The following is a 12,505-nucleotide window of genomic DNA, read 5'->3' as shown; positions in this document are numbered from 1 at the left end:
CAAAGTGAGGATCTTTTTTGGGGGGCTAGGACTGAGCCCTCATTCACACAGATCCGTGCATTCTCCGTTCCGTCACAAATAAAAGCCACTCTAGTCAATGGGGCATTTCCCACAGGCTCCGTGGCGCTACAGCATGACAGAGAACCCTCCTCAGTTGTCAGAAATACAGATCAAGTGTATTTGTGACGGATGACGGAGCGAAATAAGTCAATTTCTAAAAACCAGAAGAGCCTGAACAAGAAGCCAGAGCTACACTAGAACTACACTATTCAAAGTCCAGACCTCAATCTATTGAAAAATCTTTGACAAGCCATGAAAATTTGTGTTTTCATGGCTTGTGTTTTCTCTCCATTCAATCAGACTGAGTTGGAGCTATTTAGTAAAGAAGAATGGATAGAAAAACTAACCCATGTGCAAAATAAGATCCGAATTGCAGCTGTGTTTGCAAAGTATTGACTCAGGGGCCTTAATACAAATGTATTTCACCTTAATAAACTGCTTGAAAAAAAATACTGTCTATTTTGGTCTATTGTATACAATCACAATAAAATGCCTTACGGTTTATGGTTAGAAAAAGGGTTCTGAGTATTTTTTGCAAGGCACTGTAGAGCCAGGGTGAATCCATACGGTAATTTGGCTTCTTGTAAATATTGATTATCGCAGCTTTGAGCTGGTAACTGTAAACCTTTGACCTAGATCAACACAAAAGCATCAGCTCTGAGCCTTGTGTCCTCTCTGACCCCCTGTGCTGGATTCTACCTGCTGAGGATTCCAGATCACTTCCCAGGTCCTCGCTGGCACTGGCCAGGGGGGCCCCGTGCTCCTCGTCCCTGTCCTCGCCGTCTGACTGAGTCGGGGTGTCTGGATCCTCCCCGTTACTCCCACAAGCGAGGTCCGACTCTGCAGACATGGCACAGAAAGGACAGCGGTGAGTCTGTGCAGCATTTGGGCATCATGTGGCCGAACAAATAGACTGTGATAAGCCTGGAACCGTGTGTGTGCATGCTTGGGGGGGCAGGGATGGGGGGGGGGGGGGGGGGGGGGGGGGGGGGATCATCTCTGGTTTCACACCTGTTTCCATCTCCCCAGGGCTTCGCCTGATTAGCTCGTCTCTCTTCTGCCGTACAGCTGCCTTCTTCTCTGCTGCTGCAACAACACAGACATTCATGAACTGAAACAGACCCAAAGAATGTCTGGGAAATTACAACTACAGTGGTTTCCTTCTTCTTGTCCTCAAGTTGTTCCCCAGAGAACGGAAGGAAACCGCCGTCTGTCACAGCGCTCACCTCCAGGGGGCTTGGGCTTCTCGCTTTTCTTTTTCCTCCACTTCCATGGCTTGAAGATGCGCCCCAGGCTCGCCAGCTTGCTGTTGCGTCTGATGGGAGGCGTGCGGACTCCTGAGACCAGGCAACCGGAATGCAGCGCCCTCTGCTGGTCCATTACATCTACAACACAAAGCGGCTGTTTTCAAAAACAGAACAAACAAGCAAAAGCCGTCACAGCTTCTTTAATCTCCCCTAACACAATTGGTTGAGTACTACGATCCATTCCGCCATCATGTGAGAGAGGAATATTTGTGGGTCAGTGGCTGTAAATGCCTTATCCAGCCTAATTTCTGAGGAGAAGACAGAATGGCATTGTTCATGTGTGACTCATATGGTTTGGGGGCAAACAGACCTTCCTGGGCCGGAGACCCACTCACAATGGGATGCTTTGGAAAACGAAACAGGGAATAAATAAAACCTGCCTTCTCTCAGGGTCAGCGCAGACAGCTGCAGCCTGCGCTGCCCACAGATTGTATTATTCTGGGAAGTGCATGTGGTGGTAAAATCCATGGGAGTTCATTGGAGCACATTTGTCTAAACCTTGCACCTATTAAAGCTAGAACGATCCAGAAAATGTTTGTGGCATCTAAAGAAACAAAAGGGGACCAAGACTGTAAACGTGACGACGCGTACAAAAGCAGGAGGTGGTCAGTTTGATGCTTTGAAACGTGTTACCAGAACGCCAAGGCTGACAGGCATCAGCAATGATGTTACAGAAGGCACTGTTGCTGCTATTCACTCTGCCAAGTAGTATAAAACAATTTCCAAACTATCTGAAGTCCATCCTTCTGAAGCGATTTGTCAATCGTCCAAGGATCGACATCACCGTCTTTAGATAAAAGAAGCGGACGAACAACTTTTGCCGTCAAGGCCAAGGATAACACTTGACTGTGTCCTGTACCCTCATCCGTTTCTCTGCCTGACACGAGCGTATTCACACCTGTACGAGAGGTCTGCAGCGAAGGGGGAAACAAACTCTGGTCTGTTTACAGCGTACCAAATGTGGCAGGTGTGAATACGCCCTAAATCATTCAGTTGTGGTCTATATAAAGTGGAAGTGCAATGCTTTGGTCTGAATTCCCCTCTAATGTTGGTCCTCAGCTCTTCTTTTGCACCTGTTCTGAGGTGCAACTGAGAACATCTTGTTTTTGGTGCTGTCTCTTTAAATGCAAAGGATTCAAACCCCCCTCAGGCCGCAGAACGCCCCACTCCACCCCGTCCAGCTGTTTCTGTAGTATGCTGGGGGACGGTGTGATGAATTGGGAGCGTTAATGCACTTAACAACTGAACATTTTCACTCATCCACTTGTAACTTCAGCATCATTCAGCTTGGACTACAAAGTCGCAGTGAAATATAAAAATTGCTGATTCACGAAATTGGAGACCCTGAAGTGCATGACCTTGTTTAGCAGCCCTGCAGCCCATACTGTGACATAGCTGTTCAAAAAACATAATAGAGGATAAAGAAAATTGAGTGGCTTGTAAAATATGGCCCAAACAGAATATAAAGATATTGTCGCAGCTCCTGGAGAGACTGCATTCAACTGTACTGCACTCCTAGAGACTAAGTACTGTAAAATGCCAGCTCAGCTGATTTCAGCATCCACATGTGGTAAAGACGACTTAATGAACTTAAACCTGAGCATCAGAATGGGGAATAAATCATGCAATGTCCACTCTTTTAGCCCTTAAATACATTTTGTTGTGTAGTGTTTGCTTTGGAGGACATGGTTCATCCAGGCTGAGAGACAGCAAGAGAGAGCAAGACTTTAGCAGGAAGACTAAACAGAGTTTCTTTGTTTATCCTTTTAAGCCATTAACCTCTCTCCATTATAGAATGTCCTGGGTATGGACATGTTGTACGCTTTCTGGAAATCTCAGGCTACATTTTCTAGAATACAGAGTTGTTGTCCTTCAGTAATGCTGGCTGCACTAACTGTGCTAATCCCTCATATAAAGTGCAAAATGAAAACTCTGTAATTATTCTGGCTCTTTTAAATGTATCTATATTTTGATTATTCTGTGACATAAACACACACAGTGTGACGTCACCCTTGTTTTTGATATAAACAATTAATGACCACTCAAGGCAGCAGGGCTGGAAGTTTTTTGAATGCTGTTTTAATAGCTTCCCTTCGTCGTAACGCTTAAAGAGAAATCTGAGTCGACTAAAGTGGGTGCTGGCAGCTCAGAGCTTTCCAGGAACAGGTGCTGGGAAGTCAACCACCAAATTCTGATTGGTGCATCTGTATCGAGTCGACCAAGAACTTTTCTGAATAGGAAGGTTTTTGAGTTGAACGTGAGGCCATATTTTTGACAGCTGGAGCCTCGGTTAGACTGGGTCAGAGCGAAGAGCCGTGAGAGAAATCGCTACAGCAAAGCGACAACAGAAGAGCTGAAAAACTTGTGAAGCCCAGTAAAAAATTTGTTGTTGTAGGACCTTAACTAAGCTAAAATCCCAGCATGTAAACCTTGCGGAAAAGGATCAAGATACTGAATAAAGAGTGGGCCGATATTTCTTCACGGTGATGCTAAAGTTTACACAGAGGGACACTTTGTGTGGGTTGACCGGGTCTGTTTTTTTTTTTTTAATGTCTTGACCAGTTTGATAAGAAAAGAATTTACAAACTTTTGACAGGACCGTAAATCGAGCAACTGTTCAGACGTAAGCAGCGGCAAGAAGAACGTGCGTCACGTAGCTCTGTTGGGTAACCCACATAGCTGCAGATTCCCTTCACGTTGATCGACTAACTGCTTTAAGGACGCTTTGATCTCTTGCCACGAGTGGAGCAAATCAACTGCCTCCCTCCTTAGCGGGGCGCCCTGACATGTTTAAGTCTGCAGGATAATCGGTAGGAGAGGCGTCCTAGAGACAGACAGACGGGCAAAATCCACAGAGGCTAACAGAGCTGACTTCTGTTATCCTCTTGCAAGAGATGGAGAGTGGCTTGGAGAAAGGACAGAAATAGGCCCTCCTACACAGTCTGGCTTCGACAACAAGATGACAGCTCAGGGAGCCTACAGCTGAGTCGTGGGCAGCCGCCGAACGGCTTCGTGAGCACCTTTAGTTTCCATCAACAGCTTCTTAATCCACTACATCTGTTTTTCCCCCATCCCAGCTTAAACTATGATTCAGATTCACTCAGACTCCAGACTCAAACTGCTGGTGGTTCGTGGCGGAGGGTTCTGCAGGTACGAGCTGATGAGTTGGGAGCTTGTTTGGGCACACGAGCGGTAGATACACCTGGATAAATATACCGGCACCCGTGGTAAAAATGCATTAAAGAAAACAATAAATTAGCTCAACACAGATTCATATTTCACAGGATACAGGATGCCAACCTGAAATGGTTTTGAAAAAAAATCCACCCTTTAATTATAGTACGTTTAGACAGGGGAGCGATTCTGTTGCAAGAAATTATTTGCTTTTAAAAATCTTTTGCAGCACAATTATTTATGTTAAAGTGTGTTTTGACAGGTCATCGAGTCTCCATGACAACCATGGCTGACCAACCAACCCATTTGTTGGCAAGGGAAGGCAGAAGAAAACACAACAACACGATTTTCTGTCCTGCCATTACGAGCATAGAAAGGCCGTGGGGGGAGGGGGGGGGGGGGGTTGCTAAACTCTGCACGGACGTTTCTTCGACCAGGTGAGAGTAAGACCGAGCTTCTGAGCAACGGCTGCTCCAGAACAGCGGGACGAAGGAACCAAAGGACGAATATGTGGTCCATATCTCTGTGGGCCTGTTTCTCCTCCAAAGGCCATGGGAACCTTGCCAGAGTCCGTGTTATCAGGACTACTAGAAAGAGCAGGATATTTTAAATCAACAACTAATGGCATCTGCTAGCGGACTAGAAACAGTTTCTTGCTAGATCTTTTACCGGTACAGTGATCCGAAGCACATGACCAAATACACACAGCTGGCGTTCTACAGAAACAAAATAAACAGTCTGCCATTGCAGTCCCCAGACCTAAACTAAATCATAAACCTGTACGCTCCGCTAAAGAGAAAAAGAGCCTGAGAGAGGACAGAGGACTCCAGATGATAGAGAGAGGTTCTGTAGAGGGGAAGGGTCAAAGATCCCTCCCTCTATACTAGGGGTGTCAGACTCTTTTCTATGGTGGGCCACTCTGACATCATGAAGTCATTAAAAGGGTCTTTTGCCCTGGTATAGCTGACACTTTTGATTTCATGATTTCATTCCAGTCCACATATAATTGTTAAAAATTTCACTGTAACATAAAAGTAGCACCCTTAGGCCCAATTTAAACAGTTTATCTGCAAAAATATATATTGGGGTGAGTTACACTTTAAAGTCTCATCATTCTGCATCACTCTTCTTAGACATTTCTGGGTTGTTTAAATGTGTTGTGGAAAAACTGACATCTAGTGGCAGGATGCTGTTACTACACAGTTAAAGCAAATCAACATTCACTGAAGAAGGCACAGTTTCAGCCACTTTATACACTTTAAAAGGATATATGTCTGTACTTTATGACATGATATGCCCTTTTTTTCTCTTTAGGGCCGGATAAATTGCCTTGATGGGCCAGATTTGGCCCGCTGGCCTTGAGTTTGCCTTGAAGGTAGAATGGGGCAGCTACCAGTGATCACCTTGCTCAACATGCCCCCCCTTCACCCAATGCAATAAAATAGGTTTATTTATAAGGGGTTTAAACATCTCTGCTAGGGTTGCCAATACATGTATCTGGTACTGAAATATGAGAAACATTTTCCCCAAACACTACATGATAAGGCAGCTTGTAGGCGTTTATTTAACCAGACAAGCTGCATGGGTGAGGGCAAGAGATGTCAACAGCCTTACATCAAAAACGTGCATTCATGCAGAACATGAATGGCAAAGCAGGAAACCAAAGATGGCAAACTTACCAGCCGCCCTAAATGGAGAAAAACAACGAATCACAATAATAGAATGCCGGGTCTTCCCTCACAGCTTTAAGAAGCGAAATCCATCACAGACCCGGGGCCACAGACAGCGTAGAAGTCCGCCACAACCCCGTAACATAACATATGGCATACTATCTCTCACTGCCACAGCTGCCCGATCACTAATCAATGTGAGAAGCAGGTCAGTCGTCCAAACTGGGCGTGTCCGCCTGGGATGCGGTGAGGAATCCAGGTCAACCGCGACACGCTCACCCAGGGTCAGCGCTGCTGTTGCCGTGGCAACCACGCCGGATGCTGCAGAGCATCCCTAGGAGGCAGAGAAGCCACCACGGCGCGAGGAGCGCGGAGTTGCTGGGTGGATGGGAAGGCTGTTGCCACACGGAGAGACACGGAGCCGCAGCCAATCAGGGCCCGGCGTGCGCCCCGATGCATAATGCAAGGAGGAGACGCTCATTTTTTATTTGCAAGCCGCTCTGAAATATTCACGCGAGGAGACGTAAGGTTGAACGTTGGGGGTGCTGGCTGTGCAAAGTACAGGGAAAGGATTCTATGGGGGGGGGGGGGGACTAGCAAAGTCAAACGTATAACATGTCGCTGTGCACTAGTGCCGCTGCAGCAGCACTAAACTGCGGATGGATCCGACCAGAACACCTGGAAATGTCACCTCACGCCTCTGCTCCGTTCGGATAACAGAAACACACAAACACAAACACACTAAAAAGTCGCTGAACTTTTGATTCAGAATAGGAGGTCAGACCTGGGCGTGAAACATTTTTGAGCTACAGTCTCCACTCAAACGTTTTTTTTTTTTTTTTTTTCTAAACGACAACTCTGTGGACACAGAGTTATGGTTTTAGTTTTAAAGCCCTTTTATAAATATTAGGGAGGGGGGGGGGGGGGGTAAGCTAACCACGGCGAAAGACTAAATGTTTTCGAGCATCACTCACTGATGTAGCAGTCAGGTATCCAGCGCTCCTCCGGTTCTCCGCGTTCACCTCATAGGTTCCCCAACAACTGACCAGACACGGAATACACCGCAGCCTCTGGATATTTTTGGGGAGTGAAAAAACAAAAACAAAACACCCTGCGTATAACTCCCTGCGTCAGAAGTTATCCGAAATGTCGGCTTAATTCCGACGGGAGCCGGAGGGCCAGCGCGAGCGAGCCGGCGTTCCATCTGCAACTAGCTGCGCGTGTTGATGTAGCCTCGTGTGGGCCCCGCCCCTCTGGACGGCAGGAGGCGGGGGAGGAAAGCGGCACGCGCTCAGCCTTGGCCGGGAAACCTATACACAGCTAGTACTTGGCAAGTACTACTTGTGTAAAACAGAGCAGAGTTTGGAAATTAGGAAAGTATTTATTTATTTATTTATTTATTTATTTATTTATTTATTTATTTATTTATTTATTTATTTATTTTTACAAACGTTAACAACTCAGATATACACACAAGGATGTTGGAAAAGTTCTGTGTAAATTGTTATTATATTCAAGCCCGTTCAAAGCAGCGGACATTCAGCATCAGAGCAGGAAGCCTGCAGCTGGGAACAGTGGTGGTTTTTGCATGAATGGCTCCCTGGGCGAGCTTCTCCCACCCCAAATACACATAATGCTAATGTGGACAGGGCCTTACTATGCATCTTCTTTTGGACTTTAATAGTTCAATTATATTGACTGTAGAATAACAAATGCATTAGAAAGCACATTGAATCCCACCAAAGACAGGTCCGGGCCCTGGGATGAACATATTTTCCAGTAAAATGTCCATACCAATCATAGAACAAATGCCAAAGACCCTGTGAAGATGCTGGCTGAACCTGATGAGAGAACCTTTTTAAGTTCAATGAGATCATTACAGGCATGGGCTGAGAGGCAACTCAGAGAGGAAGAAGCTCTCACTCTAAAAGCAACTTTAAAATGCCAGAATTGTTTCAAATACACTCCATGAAAATGACTAGGGTTTTTTTTTTTTGTTTGTTTTTTTTAAGACATATCCTGTGGTTACATGAAACAAGCATCATGTTGTGGGAATGCTTTGACGTGAGAGGAACTTGTGCACTTCATATAATAGACGACACCTCAAGGAAAAAACATGTGAAACGTTAACAGAAAATCTTAAGACACCAGCCAGGAAATTAAAGCATGGGCTCAAATGGGTTTTCCAAATGGACAATGTCCCTAAGCATTCACCAAATTCCCAACAAAATAGCTTAAGGACACCAAAGTCAGTGTTTACATTTGGCCATGGCAAAGCGCTGATGTCGATCTCACAGACAACAAACCTGACACAATTACACCTGTTCTGCCAGCGGCCAAACAACCAACAAACTATCATCAGAGGATTATGGAAGGATACCCAGTCATACAGTTTCAAAGGAATTTAAAAAGAATTTGAAGAAAGTTAACAAAATTTTTTTTAAAAGAAGATTAAAATTGAGCATTTTCTTAACATTTATGGGAATTCTTTGTTCACATAATATTTAAGAAAAGGGCTGTCAGACAATCAGACAATTTCTGTTAAAGTGTTGAAATGAACCTTGGACAGGATTAAGAGTCGAAATGCAGCTGCTCCTGAGGAAATACCTGTGGATGTGTTTTTGTCTAGGCTGTTCAATGAGATCTCAGAGAGTGAGAAGACGTCTGGGGAATGGAGAAGTATGCCGGTAACATGTTTTCAAGGGCAAAGGAGATGTGTAAATTTGGAGCAACTACTGAGGAAGAATGTTAGTGTATCACACAATGAAGTTATGGGTTAGAGTAGTAGAAGCTGGACTGAGGTCAGAAGTGAGCATCTGTGAGCAGCGGCATGGAAAAAGTACAACAGATGCAGTATTAGTTTGGGGGATGTTGATGTAGGGGTAGAGAGAAGGTCAGTGGGAGCTGCATTTTGTATTTGTAGGTCTAGAGCAGGGGTTTCAACCCTGGTCCTCAGGATCTACTGTCCTGCATGTTTTAGGTGCTTCCCTGCCTTCACGTGTTTGAGAGCTGTAAGACAGTAGTGAGGTGTGCTGTAGGCGTGACAGAAAAGAAGTGGGTCCGCATCAAGGATCAGCTCTGAGCTCTTCATGTTTGCTGTGAGGATGAACAGGTCAACAGATGAGGCTAGGCAGTGATCTGTGCTGAGAGCAGGAAACAGGTGGAGGAAAATTTAGAGAGATGGAGGTTTGAGGGATGTTGAGTACATCTGCAGAAGGATGCTGAGGCAGGATCTACCAGGCAGGAGGCATATTGAAGCCTAGGCATGTAGTTAAACAGGACATGATGGTAGTTGGTGTGAGAGAAGATGCAGAAGTTAGGGTTAGATGTAGACAGCTGTTGCTGTGGCAACCCCTGAAGTCGGAAAGCCAAAAGAAAAAGAGTGTTAAATCATAAATGGAAAAGATTGATTTTTGACCAAACAGCTTCCATAGGACATCATTTATATGATTTCTTCTATATATTTCCAGAATTTCTGGCATAATTGCTAGTCCAAGACTGATCATTAATTATTCACTCAGCAATACGCTGAGTGTAAACAAAGCCTCTGTGGTTTCTGATCGACCTTTTAGTTGGCCACACACACATTACCAGCATGCTGGGAACGCTGTGTTACATCAGCGGTAAATAAAGTCATGTCCGGATGTCTCCTCGGGGGACACAAGCTGTAAGCAACAACTATAAACAACGACGTAGGATATGCAGCAAACTCAAAGCTCATTCAACATTTATGGCAGTTCATTTAAAGCGTAGGACCAAAGACGGAGGGCATTGACAAACCGCGTGCAGTAACGTGCTGCAGTAGCAGATTTACAAATTCTAAAAGCACAGGAGATATTTACAGAAGGCTGTTGTTTAATGGTTGAACAAAGATTACTTTGTGAGCTTTTACATCAACTAAAGACACACATTTTCTTGGCAGAAACGTCTTGCTACATTGAGAAAAAAAATTTAATTAAGAAACTGATATGCCAGTTGTTGAGCTTGGAAAATTGGATCCCCACAAAACAAACACCATGGCAAATAGGTTTACTATGTTGTGTAGTAGTCGTGTTCTATCAGTGGGAGACTATGGGAAAAAGTGCCGGCTGTGCTGGTGTGTTTCAATTGAAGAGGAAAACATAGGAAACTACAAATAGGGTTCTTTACACATTGTGATGTGGACATACTTTATAAATGGGTGGAGGGATGGATGGATTTAGGTAACTGTACAAGGAAAAAGAAAATAGTAATAGTTTTTCAAACTCAATGTTTCTAGTTATTTCAGAACTTAAAAATGGCTTCATTCAATTGTCATTGTTCCCAGTCCATTCTCCTTAGGGCCCACAAACCCTGTGTAGATGTGATGACCAGAATGGAGGAGCCTTTCATTTAGAATATAGGAATATAGGAATATATATATAGAATGAATATAGAAATCAGAGATGCTAAAGTTTGGAAAAAGGACTGAACTTTAAACATGTTTTGCCCAACATACCCAGATGTGTTTTATACATTGTTTACTTGCATGAACCTACCCAAACACGGTGCAACAGGGCCAATGCAATCCTATACCTCAAAAAGGTGAACTTTTCTGCTGCAGAGTAGAAGCTAAATAAAAAAATACAATTAGTTAACAACTGAAAAGGCACGTCAACTAACATAGATTGTAAACTATTTTAAATGTACCAGAATGGTTCTAGTTTTAGTTCTTGAACTAATTTCATAATATAGACAGAACGTTATTGAAAAATTAACATTTTACGGAAGAGCGTTATTTCTCCAGAACAATTACGTTTATGTTTTTATTCATGTCTTTTGGTTGTCTGTTTACTTGAAAGTGCTGCGCAAACTGTTTTCTACAGAAAAAAAATATATAAAAGAGTTCACTGTTGATCGAAATGTTCAGCATTTTTAGAGACTTTAGAGCCAAAAAAATCTTACTTATGTGTGGTATCAATGCTTTGGGTTTGTTGCGTGTGTGTGTGTGTGTGTGTGTGTGTGTGTGTGTGTGTGTGTGTGTACGTGGGTAGTCACATGGGAGACCACAGCTCTTTAGGATTGATTGCAAACCTCAAGTGCAAAGTGCTCTGAGCTTCAGAGACAAGCCGCAGACTGAATGAATCAAGCAACAGTTGTTGAGGTTTAAAACACTGTCAAACGTATGCCGGTTGGACAGTAGGCTCACAGAAGCAAAAGTGTTGAATGTGGATGAGTCTAAGCACCTGGGGTCAACGATTCAAAGCAGAGTCTCCAGGCAGCATGGCGTGGCTGGGAATGAAGGTCAGGGGTGAGTTGTGAAAGGAAGAGACGTGGCTGCAAGACTTCAGGCTCACAAGACAGAAGTAAGACCTGCGAATATGTATGGGCTAAACTTTGGAAGGAAGCTGGAGTACACGCAAACCCCATGCAGAAAGATCCCTGCTCAGGATTCTGGGACCTTCTTGCTGTAGGACAACAGCAGTAACGAATGAGCTGCATTGCAAATGTAATGAAAAGAGTAAAACTCCAGCCTTTATATGTACAGGTAAGACGCTAAAAATCCAAAACATCATGGATAAAATAAAAACAACATTTTTAGATTACATTTATTACATGGTCATGTCGTTCTCTCTACAAAACCTAGAAGGTTGGATACTGGTGAGATGTCGCGGTTAATTTTACCATAATCTCCATGTTGCTATTATGTCAACACCAAAAGCTCCTCAATTTTTTTAAACAAATTATTTTGATTAAAGGGCAGCACAGTGGCACAGTTGTTACCTTGCAGCCTGGGGTCAAGTCCTAACGGGGTCTTTCTGCATGAAGTCTGCATGTTCTCCCTGTGCATGCCTGGGTTCTCTCTGGGTTCCTTGTCTTCCTCCCACAGTCCAATAATTCTCAATAACAAGAACGAAAAGCACAATAGACCTGTCCAGGGTGTACCCCGGACAGTGTGCCCCGCCTCTCGCCCATTGAACGCCTGTAGATAGGCACCAGCACCCCCTCGCCACCCCATGAGGGATGAGCGAGTCAGAAAATGGATGGATGGATGGATGGATGGATGGATGGATGGATGGATGGATGGATGGATGGATGGAAAAGTGCAATATCTTATTTCTGGTTAAATTAAGATCAGTCTATTTGCAATTGCATTTGCCCATAAGCCAACAACTGTGTTAGTTTCTTTAAATGAACGTTTAAATCAAAGTGATTCGTAGAGCAGAACAGAGTCAAACAGGGCTTCTTCTGTCGCACTGCTGACTGACTTACAGCACAAATCCCAAGTATCTACAGCCCTGCTGTGGTTCCGCTTCAGTTCTGCTGCCCTTCAGA

General features: G+C 44.2%; 1 protein-coding gene across 4 annotated transcripts in view; it reads right to left on the bottom strand.

The window, feature by feature from the left end:
- phactr3b (phosphatase and actin regulator 3b) overlaps positions 1-12,505 on the bottom strand; it is a 65,686-nt gene that overhangs the window by 34,346 nt on the left and 18,835 nt on the right. Inside the window, exons 1-4 of one of the 4 annotated variants that reach the window (XM_012874734.3) lie at positions 7,186-7,433; positions 1,287-1,445; positions 1,072-1,146; positions 760-900 (exon numbers count right to left, since the gene is read on the bottom strand). In XM_012874734.3, the coding sequence (XP_012730188.2) occupies positions 760-900; positions 1,072-1,146; positions 1,287-1,440 (370 nt within the window). In that variant the 5' untranslated portion in view covers positions 1,441-1,445; positions 7,186-7,433. Of the gene's footprint in view, positions 1-759; positions 901-1,071; positions 1,147-1,286; positions 1,446-6,220; positions 6,317-7,185; positions 7,434-12,505 lie in introns of those variants that run through there. The other 3 variants (XM_021322729.2, XM_012874727.3, XM_021322721.2) reach the window with 3 other exon arrangements.

The sequence above is a fragment of the Fundulus heteroclitus genome, chromosome 20, assembly GCF_011125445.2.
Source record: "Fundulus heteroclitus isolate FHET01 chromosome 20, MU-UCD_Fhet_4.1, whole genome shotgun sequence".
In the NCBI taxonomy this organism is placed as follows: Eukaryota; Metazoa; Chordata; class Actinopteri; order Cyprinodontiformes; family Fundulidae; genus Fundulus; species Fundulus heteroclitus.
This window is presented reverse-complemented; position numbering and strand designations above follow the sequence as displayed.